Genomic DNA, 13,958 nt, shown 5'->3' on the forward strand with positions numbered 1-13,958 from the left:
GAACCATTTAACAAATATATGATTACTTTTCAAAAAAAAAAAATAATAAGGCACCAAAAGCAAAGGACAAAGAAACGGATTACTTTAAGAGTTAAGTTTGCTATTATTAGAGAGGTTTTTGTTGAGAACAAAATTAGAATTATGTTAAGGAGCTTTTATTATATGTTAAAGAGGAAAGGAGATAGTCATATGCTTTATTAAGACCTGTACTCTAACTTAGTTTTGGTAACTGTCAATTTAGAACACCACCCAATGTCAAAAGAAGATGAATAACCTATGTTAGGCTGATGTACACACTGCACACAAGTTCTCTTTCTCAATTATAGGAGTTCCAATTTCATCTGCTGTCGCAGGTGTGGCAATAGGATTGGTCACCAAAAACAATCCTGACAAGGGTGAAATAGAAGATTATCGTTTGCTGACAGATATTCTGGCAAGTATATTCACATTTTCAGATATTTAATGGTGAAGATTATACACACTTTACAAGTATAGTGTGCTTAGAAGAATGCTAGTGCTGGAGAAATAGAAGTCCTTGTTCTTACTTTCCTCTTCTGCATATTTGCCTTGGATTTTATAGAATGTGAGTTAAAAATATTACAGAATAAGTGTCCATAACGGCTCACTTTAGGATGATCATAAATTAATCCTTATGCATTTATGGGGGGGAACATGATCTGAAAATAGAGTGATTTTCTAATGAAATATTTATAACTTAAAAAGCCACAAATTGAAAGCAGTAGTTAATATACAGGTATTTTTTTGTGTATAATCCTAAAGGACATGGTTTACTTATAAAGCTATTTTTAAAAATTCCTCTACAGTGACTATGGGTGAATTTCACTTTTGTTTAAAATTATATCATAATTTGTTAAATTCTTTAAGGGGATTGAAGATTACCATGGTGACATGGATTTCAAGATAGCCGGCACTACTAAGGGAATAACTGCATTACAGGTATTTTAAAACCCATTTTGTTTCATTTAAAAATATTTAAATAAGGTCAGAAATCAATGTTTACATAAATTTTCGGCTTTTCCATATTAGGCTGACATTAAATTACCTGGAATACCAATAAAAATTGTAATGGAGGCCATTCAGCAAGCCTCAGGTAAGCCAAGACAGTGTGCCTGATTCTCCTTTTATCATTGTCTTTGTGTTAATGGGAACTATAATTCCCATTAGGCTTATTATTAAAAATAGGCTTATTATAAAATACTGCTTTAGAAAATGAAATTTAATGTAACAACCTAGATCAAGAAGTATTAAGTTACTGGGTACATGACTAATCATCAATGTGGAAAACCAGTGAAAATTCAGTTTTTACAAATGGACTCCCCGAGATAGGATTGGAGAAGGGAATACAAGTAGAATTGTTAAGGTAATTAGGATGTAAAGAACTTTGATTATTAAGCTAAAGAGTTTGGATCCTACTTCATAAAACTAATACTGCTATATCTGATCACATTTATTTTATACAGTTATAATTTTATTATGTTTTTATCTCTTCAAGTGGCAAAGAAGGAGATATTACAGATTATGAACAAAACTATTTCAAAACCTCGAGCATCTAGAAAAGAAAATGGACCTGTTGTAGGTAATACATTAAAATTACTGATTTCATGATAAGGTAAACATATGAAAGTACATTGGTATTTAAAATTTTTTTTAAATCCATACACAAAACAAAAAAGTCAAATGCTTTTATAGTTAAAATACTTTAAATTTGAGGGGATATTCTTAGATGTTAGAATTGTTTTTAGTCACATAGCAAATTGTTTTTCTATATTTCATGCTGAAATATTTTTACATGTGTCTAGACCAAGTCTTGAGTGACCAGTACATGTTTTAGGTTCATATATATATATATGTGTGTATATATATATATATATTTAAATAATTTATATTTTTGTCTGTACTACATTTCAGAAACTGTTCAGGTTCCATTATCAAAACGAGCAAAATTTATTGGACCAGGTGGATATCATTTAAAAAAACTTCAGGCTGAAACAGGTAAGAGTTGTATGACGTTTGGGATTTTTTATTTAATGCTAGGTCAGGTAAGTTTGCCATTTCACCTCTATTGTGTTTCTCAAAAAATATGTTTGAGAAATGAGAGACAGATATAACATTGACATCTCAATGAGATGAAAAAAGGATGTAATGCTGACATGTCTTTACTGTAAGTTTTCTGTGTATGCCTCATAATAAATTAGCAAACGATCATCTTTATATTCAAGAAGACTGACTTAGAATTCATCAGTTTTTCTTCAACATTTTAAAATCAAACATTTAGAAAAATTACTTTTTCACTTTAGAGGAGTTTTGCTTTAATTTTTCTCATTATGAGTTCTGCTATTTTTCACTTAGTCTTATTTATTTAGACTCTTTTATTTAAAGGGTATGTGTAGAAGTAGTATGCTTTACAATTTGTTTTTTTCTGGAATCAATCTTTGGGTTACATAGTACTTACCAGATTTGAGGTTACTGAAGGAGAGCAAGAAGTAGAGTCACCTTGGGCAGTTCTCAAGATTGAGAAACGGACATGTTCTTGTCCCTTATCCATCTGTTCACCACTCTAAAGAGTAAGAGGGAGAAAGAAGAAAAGGTGAGGAAAGGGTTCTAGTATAGTTTCTTCTCATAATTAAGAGTGCAAAACCAAACTCTCCAAAATAAGAACTTATATGCTTTCTCCCACCAGATTGTGGGCTCCAAGAAAGTAGGGACATTAGCTCACTGTTGTATCCCCAGGGCCTAGCACAGTGTTGGATACATAGCAGGTGTGCAGTGTGTATTTGTTGGTAAATGAATCCCTTCATTTCTAAAGCAGTGATTAAGCATAGCACAACCCTGCCCAGCTACTTCCAGGTCATTCCCCTGCTCTCACATCTACTTTTACGACTATTCTCCAATGGAATGAGCAAGTTAACTTTAATATATAAAATTATTTTTTTTAAAGGAGTAACAGTTAGTCAGGTGGACGAAGAAACATTTTCTGTATTTGCACCAACACCCAGTGCCATGCATGAAGCAAGAGACTTCATTACCGAAATCTGCAAAGATGATGTAAGAATAGATCTTTTAATAGTTTTTTTCTACTTTTTGTTGCTGTTCTCTTTATGAATCTTACGGCTTATTTTGCACTTACAGCAAGAGCAGCAATTAGAATTTGGAGCAGTATATACCGCCACAATAACTGAAATCAGGTAATATCAACTAAAATGCTGTGCTGGTTTTTATAAGATTTATATTACAAGCTCATGTTAACTTCACATTTGCATTATTTACTTTGAAATTGTAAAATGTTTAGATTATATGTCAATTACCATATAATCATTATTTATTTTTAACATAAAATTTATTTTCTGCACCAGTTTGTAGATTTTCACTAACATGGTTCTGTGATTATAATTATACTAATATATTCTTCTAACTGAATTGTGTTCTTTAACCAAATTTCCCACCATTTTAATCTTCCCAATAAACAGTAAACAAGTCCCAAATAGACTTAGCAATATTTCCTTTTTCTTTTTTTTTTGGTAGTTTCTTGTTTGTCTGTTTTAAAGATAGTACTATTTAAGGCCTAAGTAGTGCATTTTTTTTTAAATGCCAGTTTCAACCTCAAATCATTTTTTCAGCAGCTAAAAAGATTGCATTTTCTGAGTCAGAAAATTCCCTTTTTAAGAAAAAAAAATTATCAGATGTAGCATGCATGTTCAGAACTATTTGAAATAAATTATAAAAGGCAATGGGATAATTTGTTTAATATCACAGGTGAAAACTAAGAAATGAGATGGTTTATTTTAGTAGATTAAAGAAAAAAAGGAAGATAAATTTTTTAATGAAATAAGTATGCCATTTTATGTAACCCCCTTCCTTAAATCACTTCTTAATAGGTTGATGATAATTCTACACTTATTTTAAAATATTTAATGTCATTTCAAAACTTTTTGGAAAATATTATGAAGAGAAATATAAAAGAATATATATTTCAAAAGCTTTAACCAGCATATTTTTTCCTTTATCTTTTCTCTGTCCTTTGATCTATAAGTATTTAAATATAAAGTGTATTTTCAATTGGAAAAATAAGTATCCCTCTTAGATACTTTTTATAGTTACAAAAACATGTACTGGAGAGGGGTTTTTATGTGTTTTTTTACTTTGTTCTCCTATGAAAACATAATCACAGTTTAATTATCAGTAGATAATAGAGTTACTTATTGCTCTAACCAGGCTTATTTCCTTTTCATAGAGACACTGGAGTAATGGTTAAACTATATCCAAATATGACTGCAGTACTACTTCATAACACACAACTTGATCAACGAAAGGTAAAAACAAGAAAGGCATAGTTGATTATTTTAAAAACTGCCTTAAAATAACCATAGTGAAATTACCTAGGTTGATGAGGATTGTACATCTTGTCTACTACTAGCCTAAATACAAAAACAAAACCAAAAAGACAGAGATACTGCTGTTTTACACTGTTTACCAGATAATATTTCTCTTTCCATGATGGAATAAAAACATTCTTGAGTGTTTTAAGGTAGAATAGCCTCTAGAGTTAACACATAGCAGTGAGTAAAAATATCTAGTTACAGCCCTGTTTTCCCAATTTTCCTGACCAGTCAATCATGGAAAGATAATTCTTAGGATGTTCTTAGTCTTTGTTGTAGTCTATACATTTGGAAGACCATTATGAAACCAATATGAAACCATTCAAGAATACTATGGGGGCAGAGAAAGAATACGTCTGTTTTACCAAATATTATAAAGTAATACAGGATAAAACAGTATTACTGGCCCAGAAATAAACAACAGAAAATAGAGACCAGAAATAAACCGAGTTATATACATAAGAGTATAATACATACTAGAAGTTGCATTTTTAGTCAGTGAAGAAACAAAGATTATTCAATAAATCATATTGGCACAGCTAGTTATCATAAAACAGGATCTTTCCTCTTTTTATACCAAAATCCCATTTGGATCAAGGAGCTAAATATAAAAAAAACTTTTCTTTTTAAGGCAGTGAGGGCAGAAGAAGAAAATCTGGGCATCAGGAGGGGTGAGGGTTGAGGAAGGACACTAGAAGAAAATATGCATATTTAATAATCTTGGGACTGGGAAAATCTTTTTCAGCATGATATCAAAGCCAAAAATATAAGTAAAGTGATAAAATTTGACCCCATGATATTTTTAAATTATGGCAAAACTACAGTAAGTTTGAAAGACAAGCAGCAACTTAGGGGAAAAACTGCTTATATGACAGAGGCTTCATATACAAAGGGCTTGTGTAGGTCAGTAAGAAAGATGAATATCAATAGGAAAATGAACAAAGAACATGGAAACACTTGTTTTTTTTAAGCTAACCAAGATATTCAGTATCAACAGCAATTTTTTAAAATGTAAATAAAGCCAAGTTACCATTTTTCAACTTTTCAGATAGTTGAAAATTCCCAGTGTGCATAAATAAGAGTGTAGAGAAAAAATGGACACTGTCATACACTGTTGATAGGAATGTAAAGTGGGGCAAACTTTTTGGAGAGTGTTTAGTAAATATACAATTACCTTTGGACCTAGAAGTTCCACCACAAAGTTCCTCTCATACTTTGTTCTGAGAGTATAGACTATATGAATATATAATCACTGCACCACTGCAGTTTATTTTCCCTCAACTTTGTATTTTGAAACTTTTTAAACCTACAGAAAAGTTTAAAAAATAATAGACCGAACACCCATATACCTTTCACCTAGATTCACTGATTATTAACATTTGCAACACTGGAATTTAAAATAAATTAAATGACCATCTTTAGGGGATTGGTTAAACAAATAATTTAATTTGAATATTCAATTATAATGCTTCATTTATTAATATGAAAAGATCTCAACATATTATTGAATAAAAATCTATATATTATAAAACAACAAGCTCAGTAAGGTCCATTTTTATAAATGCAAGACACACACTAAATAGCTATTTGAAGGGATACTCATTGGAGTGTTACCATTAGTTATCTACAAGCAGAGGGGTTTTGGATGATTTTTACTATCATCTGAACACTTCTGTATTATTTTAAATCTTTATAATTAACAGATTTTATAATCAGAAAAACCAATAAAGCTGTTTTCCACTTGGAAAAAAATGTGTACTACCATGGATAGTAGGTAATTATGCATGACATTAATAGATTAACACGTTCTCTTTCAGATTAAACATCCCACTGCTTTAGGCTTAGAAGTTGGCCAAGAAATTCAGGTACTTGTATTCAACCTTTTAGCCTTAAAGTTGTAAATTATACTTGAAGTTTCAATTATTTGTTTCATCAAATAAGCTGAAAGAATCAAATCAACATCTGTGATTTATATTATTTATATGCTGTGCTTCTTTTTTAACTTTAGGGTTGCTTAAAACAGACTCATTAGGGATTTAGATACAATTCTTTCCCTCAAGGAGCTTACGGGTTAGTTAGGACAGTAGTCCCCTTTAGAGCTTTTAAAAATACATGAGCCAGTCAGGGATGGCTATGCAGAGTATTAGGTTTAAGGTATTTGAGGAGTTGAGACTTTAATTGCTTCTATACTGCTTGAGGCTAAAAGTTCTTGAGTTTGATGAAAGCCATGATGTCAGTTCTAGAATTCTGATAACAAAATCGACCTTTTTTTTTTTTTTTAACCTTTTTAATAGTCCTGTATGAGTAGATGAAAGAAGTGGTTGACAGTCTGGTTTTTTTTGGCTGCACCACATTGTGTTCCAGTTGTTCCTGATACCCATGACCTGAGTAACTAAGACTTCTGGTTTATTCCCAATCTGTAGTCCCATTGTTCAAGTAGCCTCTAGAGAAAGATAAGAACTAAAACATAATCTCTCTGTATAAGATAGTTTTTAAGTCCCTTCTGATGTAAAAAGACAACCACATTTCCCCCTGACTTTCAATGTCTGTGTTCAAGCCAAATAACCTCCAGTGTGATAGATGGTCCTTTGAGTGTTAACAGTGAGTGACCTAAGCATAATCTTATATAGTTTGTAGCATACTTAGGCTCAGGAAGCCCTTATCTAGGTTCACAGACCATGGCTTTCACTGTTCTTCCAGTATAGGCACCTGGTCCGGAAAGAATAAGGCACAGATAAGTCTAACAGAAGATTATAATTGGGCAACTAAATCCCCCGTCTCTTCTTTTTTTATAATCACTACTTAACCAAATTATATTTATTAGCATATACGTCCAGTTAGCACTGAGCCATGATTTCAGTGAACAAGTGAAAATATTAAGCATTGCTTTATTTGGACCATGTAAGTTTAAATTAACATTTCAGGGAAAACCCCGAACGAACTTTTTGGCCAACCCAATAATTTGGGCATCAGTCAATGTGCTGTAACTTTTAAAGTATATTTGTTTTTTTAACACAGGTGAAATACTTTGGACGTGATCCAGCTGATGGAAGGATGAGGCTTTCTCGGAAAGTGCTCCAGTCTCCAGCTACAACTGTTGTCAAAACTTTAAGTGACAGAAGCAGTATTGTAATGGGAGAATCTATTCCACAGTCATCATTTAATTCTTCCCGGTGACTTTTTTTTTTTTTAAGAATTCTAGAGTGATATTCTGTATAGCAAAATTTCAGTAGTATCTTCTAATGTGTAGATTTATATATAATATAAATGTATTCTAATGATTTGTATTAAAATGCTCACTTTACGTGTTCCATTTTTTAATTCCAAATTACCTATATTACTCTTACTTACATTATAAATCAATACATATTTATTACTAAAAGTAAGTCATTTATACGTCTTAGAAAAGACTACCCTTTAAATCTTGTACTTTTGAAATATCTGAAAAATTTAGAAATAATGGGTCACATTTGCTGCTATGATGGATTTCTTCCTACATATTTTTCTTCTTCCTATACAGTAGTGACAGTTTACTCTTAGCCATCTTATGGTTTACCTCTGCATAATAGCTTTACTTACCCACAACTGTTTCACAAACTGAAACTTACCATATTCAAAACCAGTGCCTATTTCTTTAGTACAGTTACCAGATATAGTAAGGAGCTGAGGGAGCTAATTTGATCTAATTTTAATGATATACCACCTTTCAAATTGGTCACAAAACCATAAACATAGTGGAGTAAATATTATAAATGGGATCCTGTTGAGAATGAGGTAATACATTTTTCAAATTTAGAAAATACAGAAAAATAATTTACTCATCATATAGAACTAGGTCATTTTGTGTGTGTATGTTGCTAATGTATGGATGTTCTTGGTGGAAGGGATGGAGGAATCATGATTTTCAGTTAATAAGTAAATGTTTGAAACAGCCGTGTTTAGAGGCTATTGATATAATTATTAGTAATAGCTGTAAGATGATGTTTATTCCCATTTTTTAATATATCACATTATAATTCCACAAAAAAAGTAAATGATTCGTGGAAGTCATAATTTAGAATCTTCCTCCTTTTATAAATCTGATAAAATATTTGTAAATTCTTGACTCAGGGCTAACTAGTTCAGAAAATACTAAAAGTGTAGCTGACCAAAGATTTTTTAAATGTGGGTATTTAAGTCAGTAAACATTGATTATGTATATGTATAGTATGTAAAATAGCATGACAGGCAATGTTGATATACTTTCTGAACTATTGCAGATCAACTGAAAATGAAAGATTAAATTTAAATTATATGCTTTGTACATTTCATTGTTCTATTTTATAATAGTGACAAAAAAAATTTTATTCTCACTTTGTCTTCTGTTTAAGACATAACCCTTACTGGTAGAATTTCAAAATTGTAATTTATGTTTTTCTTGAGTTTTAGATTTTATTTTTCAAAAAGACTCCCAGCTGCTAATAATATGGAAAAATAAAGCTAGTTCTTAAACTCTAGAGACCAGTAGTGCCACAAAGTGAAAATACAGGTCACTAACTACAAACCACGAAAAGGGTCTCATTTCCACTTAAATCAAGAGCGTACACTTTATGTCTGGACTTATTTTTCACATTCACATCTTGGTAGTTTTCCCTGCTTTCCAAAAAAGGTTTTCTATGAGGGCTATCATATGCTAAGATCTCTAAATTATAATGACTCAAATCAAATTGAGTTCCCATTTTGGTAGGTAGTGCAATATAGGTACTTAAAGACTTTTTCCTTTATAACCTTTGTTATTGATGTCTCCTTGCCCATAAATTACAGTTTTTTAATACATTTTTTCTTCTCTTATAGAATATCTTGAAGTTCTAGATCTAACATCAATATCTTTCTCACTTCAGTTCAGCCAAGCATGGCATTCATTTATTCAACACTTACTATGTGCCAGGTACTATAATGTGTACAGCAGATGCATCAGTAAACAAAACAGATAAAGTTCCAATGCTCACATTCTAGTGGATGGAAGCAATAAGTATACAACATCTCAGATAGTGGTAGGTTCTTTAAAGAAAAACAAATGGGTAAGGGGATAGAGTGATTTAAAAAAAAAAAAAAAAGGTACTATATTAGATGAAATGATCCAGAATAGCACCTCTGAGTAGGTGACATTTGAGCAGAGACCTGAATGAAGTGGAAGAAGATGTGCAGCTATTTGGAAAAGAAAATTCCAGATAAAGGGACTAACAACTTTATTGGTATTGTATGTCTGGAATATATAGCAGCCTTTCCCTTCTATAAACCAATTTCACAGTCTTTTACTCCTTTATCTTGTGCCTGTTCTTCATCAGAATTAGAAAGCAAATTTTATTAAAGAATATAAAACAAGAGATAGCCAGTGCAAGGTGATATTTTTAAAGCATTTAATCTGGCAAGAATATACCTGGTTACTTGTAAGAAGACAGAAGATACCGAAGTCGTGTAAAAGTTTAAAAAGCTTTTACAAAATTCTAGGCTCATCAGAGACTAGGGTGGTAGGCAGCATAAATGGAAAAGAGAATGTGTCTTGGTATCAAGGGACAGAAACCAATCTAAGTTAAGCTAAAGCAACGGGGGATTTTTATCACAGGGCCATGAATTTATTTCACAGAAGGCAAGTCACACTCCCTGTGGCAGACTTGAACCAGGACTGTCAAGTTATCAGGAACTAAGACAGTTCTCCCTACCTATAGAGTCTCATGGCCTCTCATTTGTGCTGCTTTCCATATAACAGCTTTTTTCTTCTATGCAAACGTGTTTTCATATCATGGGACAAAAGATGGCTATCCCACAGGAAGTTACTTGTCTCTGAGTTCAACTTCTGGAGGAGAAAACGATAGGCTCAGCTTGAGAAAGGTGTCAAACCTGATTAGGATTGCCAGATAAAACAACAGAATGCTAAGTGAAACTGGAATTTCAGGTAAACAAATGTTCAGTGTCCTATGGCCCATGCAATATTTGGGATATACTTATATTTTTAAAAAATATTCCTTGTTTATTTGAAATTCAAATTTAACTGGGTATCCTGTATTTTTGTTTGCTAAATCTGGTAACCCTAAACTTGGTGCAAGCAACTAGTCAGAGAATTCTCAAGGGCTCACTCCTTGGGAAGGGAGAATGTTCAGAAAAAATGGACTGAGCCAATACCAAGATACTGCAAAACAAATGTAAAAAGAAAATGGATAGACTTAGATTAACTCAGAAGGGGATGTAGCTGGAAGAAAAAGAAGCAGTTAGGACTGAGGATTTCAGCCTGAGCATTGTGAAGATAGTAGGATCTGTGACATGAATAGTAAACCTGAGGGGGCAAAATAGTTTTGAAGAGAAAGATGTCTGACTTATTAAATATGAGTATGAAGTCACCAACCAACATATTGGTTGGATATTCACCTTAATATCCTAGAAAGCAGTTGGGGCATAAGTGACTTTTGCAGAGATAATTAAAACAACTCCAGTTTTACCATCTCAAGCATATCTCAAATCACTGCAACAAGTTTCAAAATTAGTCTGAAATTTACAAAATTAATTTAAAGGTTAATTAAAACTACCTACTATGAGCACAGTACTAAATGATGGAATTGTTTCCTTCTGAGACTTATATATACTCTAATATAGAGTCAATAACTTATGAAAGGCAGACTGATGAGCAGTCTAGTAAGGGTTTTAAAAAAGTCATAAAAAGGAAAAGAATAGGTTAATTCTAACTGGAAGAAAAAGGGAAAGTTTCTAAGAAGTGCAATTTGAATAGGACTTCATTATGGAGAGGTGATATTTGAACTGGGCTTTAAAGGATGATTATAAAGGGAAAGGCTGCCTGTGGAGTGGAACAGTTTTACCAGTGGATAAAGAAGACAGTAAATAGAGGTCAGATTGTAGAGGGGTTTCGAATATTAGACTTAGGACTCCGAACTTTATCCTGCGTGTGTTGGGAAACACTGAAGAATATCCAATATCTCATGAAAACCCAAACTGCGTAGTTGGTTATAGTTTTGATATTGACTATAAAATTTAATGCAATTGCCAAGGACTCATAAGTTAGAAGAGATGATATTTTTTTAAGTATAAAAATATGTAGGCCATTATCATTTATGAAAACAGATAAATTATCTTAATATTGGCAATAGCTATTAGGACAAAGTAGTTCTATAAGAATGCAAGAATGGGTAAGCATATAATCTCTATAATGAATTATAGAGAAAAACCGTATAATAACCAGATGCGAAAGAGTCAATTTATAGAATTCGATGTACACTTCCTAGAGAATTTAGAATATTAGGAAACGTCCTTAACTTGGAAAATGGTATCTATCAGAAATTAAGAACATGTATACAACACTGCAGATGTTGCCATTAAAGTCAGGAACAAAACAAGAATCACCACTATTATTCTCATCAGTGTTCTAAGGTCCTAATCAATGTGATGAGATTAAACAGAGGTGGAGAAGAACAGAAACATTTGCAGATGATCATCTAAAAAACACTTCAAATTGTTATAGAACAGTTAGAACTAATAAGAGAGCAGTGGCCACATACGTTTGCCAAAATAAATAGCAGTCAAACGTTGCCGTGGTATGAGCTCATTTCCACTTCTCTTTTTCCAGGCTTCACGGAGCTACACCAGCAGTGAGTTTGCCCCATCCCCTGTGGTCCTGACCAGGGTTAAATCTTCAGTCCCAAAGTCAATGAAGTCTTGATTATTCAGTCTTAACCTCCAGGCCCCTTGATCAAGCACCCTAAAAATCCAGTCCCAAGCGTACTCCTCCAGCTCCTGCTAGTACATGCTAGCATATTATTTCAGTCCCTTCGGTGTGTAATCTTCCTTATCAGGCAAAGCAGTCCCCAGGTCACTACCTGTGAAATCAGCTGTCAAATGCAGTTAAATACTGCAACCAGATTTAACCCTAGTTACCACAGCCTCTCAGCTACAAGAAATGGGAGCAACTATGGAGGAGGTCTTTCTGCAAGGGGGAAGTGTTATCTCTTACTAGGAGTTATAAGCCACTTCTGCAGCCCCTGAGGATCCAGGGATATCTACAGAGCCAAAATATGGGCATCCATCCCATGTTTCAAAGCTTCAGGCTTTCCCAGCCAGGGCCCTAGCTGCACAGCAAGCCTCCCTAGGCTGAGCATTCAAATATCTTTAGAGCTCTGTAACTGTCAAATCCCGTATCTGTTTTTCCACTGCAGGGAATAGGCCTCTTTATGAAGACCAAAGAGCCCCCCCCCTGGCTCCCAAATGTAGTTTTTAACTGTGCATTAAGTGCCCTCAATTCATTAGCCCTCAGCAAGGGAGTAGTACAACTTAATTGGCCACCTCTCCTCTCCTCATAAGCATTGTTTCTCCCATATCTTTCAAATCCTGAACTGTTGAATAGGCAACAGCATTCACCCCTTCTAGGATGTTTTCCTAGGTCACTACCTGTGAAATCAGTAGTCAAATGGCCACCTTGTGCCAGGGACTGAGTAAACCATTCCCCAAACCCCATCTTACTGTCTGATTTCTGACATCATTCCCTGTATCACCTATGTCAGTTCTGGTCCTCAGAGAAGCAGATGCCAAGAAGGGATCTGCAAGATATTAATTGGGGGAAATGTCTGTGATGGATAAAATACGTGGGCTCAGGAATTGACAGGAAGAGCCTGCAGACCATAGTGCAAGTCTGACCTCTGTAAAAGCAGGAAGGGAAGGAAATACTGGGTGGAGCTTCAGACTAGTGTATTTCCAAGAAAGTCTCATCCTGGCTGTTAAGTTCCCCAAGCCAAAGTTGCCATTAGAGGAGTTCTGCTTTGGACAAGAAAGGACAAGTTTTATATCCCTGCTGTGCTGAGTCACTGGCTGGGAGCAGCTGGAGGTATTTGTGGCACAAACATAATGGTGGAGCCCAAAAGGCAGCTTGCTGTCAGATAACTTATGTTCCCCAGAGTAGGTTCTCTTTAAGGAGATCAGAGTGGTGCACTTTAAGGCCACCACACCAACCAAAAATCAAAACAAATTATAAAACTATAGCAATTAACTGTCATACTAGAGTTGGCCAAATAAAACAATGGAAAAAGAACAGTGAATTCAGACTCAAATCTAGATATATGTGTGTATATGTGTGTGTGTGTCTGTGAATTTAATAAAGAATATGATTTAAATAGCATTTCATATTATTTCATCTATAAATGATGTTAACAGTTGGCTCTCCATTGGGAGGAGAAATTTTAAATTGACATCCTACTTCATATATACAAAAAATTTCAAGTGGATTAGAGAACTAAACATTAAAAAGCCATAAAAACATGACAGAATACCTTGGTTAAACATGGAAAATTAATAACACGGTTAAATAATTTTTTTAAAAAGTAGAGCCCAAAGGGCAAACAAAAGAGACAATAGCAGACAAGAGATTTTAATAAATGTTGGTTGCATAACAAGCAAATAGAAGAGCAGTGGTAAATTTAGCAGAACAGAGGAAGTCACAATCTATATGACCCCAGAGGTGATCAGATAAGAAAAGAGAACAAATTATCTCCACAAAAAAAAAAAAAAAAAAAAAAAAAAAAA

General features: G+C 33.4%; 1 protein-coding gene and 1 long non-coding RNA gene across 3 annotated transcripts in view; one reads left to right on the forward strand and one right to left on the reverse strand.

The window, feature by feature from the left end:
* The window catches only part of PNPT1 (polyribonucleotide nucleotidyltransferase 1), a 38,519-nt gene extending 30,736 nt beyond the window's left edge, over positions 1-7,783 (forward strand). The window contains exons 19-28 of the mRNA XM_024752983.1: positions 327-433; positions 886-957; positions 1,048-1,111; positions 1,514-1,597; positions 1,930-2,013; positions 2,960-3,066; positions 3,151-3,206; positions 4,253-4,331; positions 6,215-6,262; positions 7,416-7,783. Coding sequence (XP_024608751.1) covers positions 327-433; positions 886-957; positions 1,048-1,111; positions 1,514-1,597; positions 1,930-2,013; positions 2,960-3,066; positions 3,151-3,206; positions 4,253-4,331; positions 6,215-6,262; positions 7,416-7,574 — 860 coding nt within the window. The 3' untranslated portion in view covers positions 7,575-7,783. The remainder of the gene's footprint in view (positions 1-326; positions 434-885; positions 958-1,047; positions 1,112-1,513; positions 1,598-1,929; positions 2,014-2,959; positions 3,067-3,150; positions 3,207-4,252; positions 4,332-6,214; positions 6,263-7,415) is intronic.
* LOC112404858 (uncharacterized) overlaps positions 1-13,958 on the reverse strand; it is a 189,668-nt gene that overhangs the window by 170,955 nt on the left and 4,755 nt on the right. For both annotated transcript variants that reach the window (XR_003004230.1, XR_003004231.1), the window contains exon 2: positions 2,474-2,578. This is a non-coding gene — a long non-coding RNA (uncharacterized LOC112404858). The remainder of the gene's footprint in view (positions 1-2,473; positions 2,579-13,958) is intronic.

The sequence above is a fragment of the Neophocaena asiaeorientalis genome, unplaced genomic scaffold (assembly GCF_003031525.2).
Source record: "Neophocaena asiaeorientalis asiaeorientalis breed wild unplaced genomic scaffold, Neophocaena_asiaeorientalis_V1.1 scaffold100, whole genome shotgun sequence".
Taxonomy (NCBI): domain Eukaryota; kingdom Metazoa; phylum Chordata; class Mammalia; order Artiodactyla; family Phocoenidae; genus Neophocaena; species Neophocaena asiaeorientalis.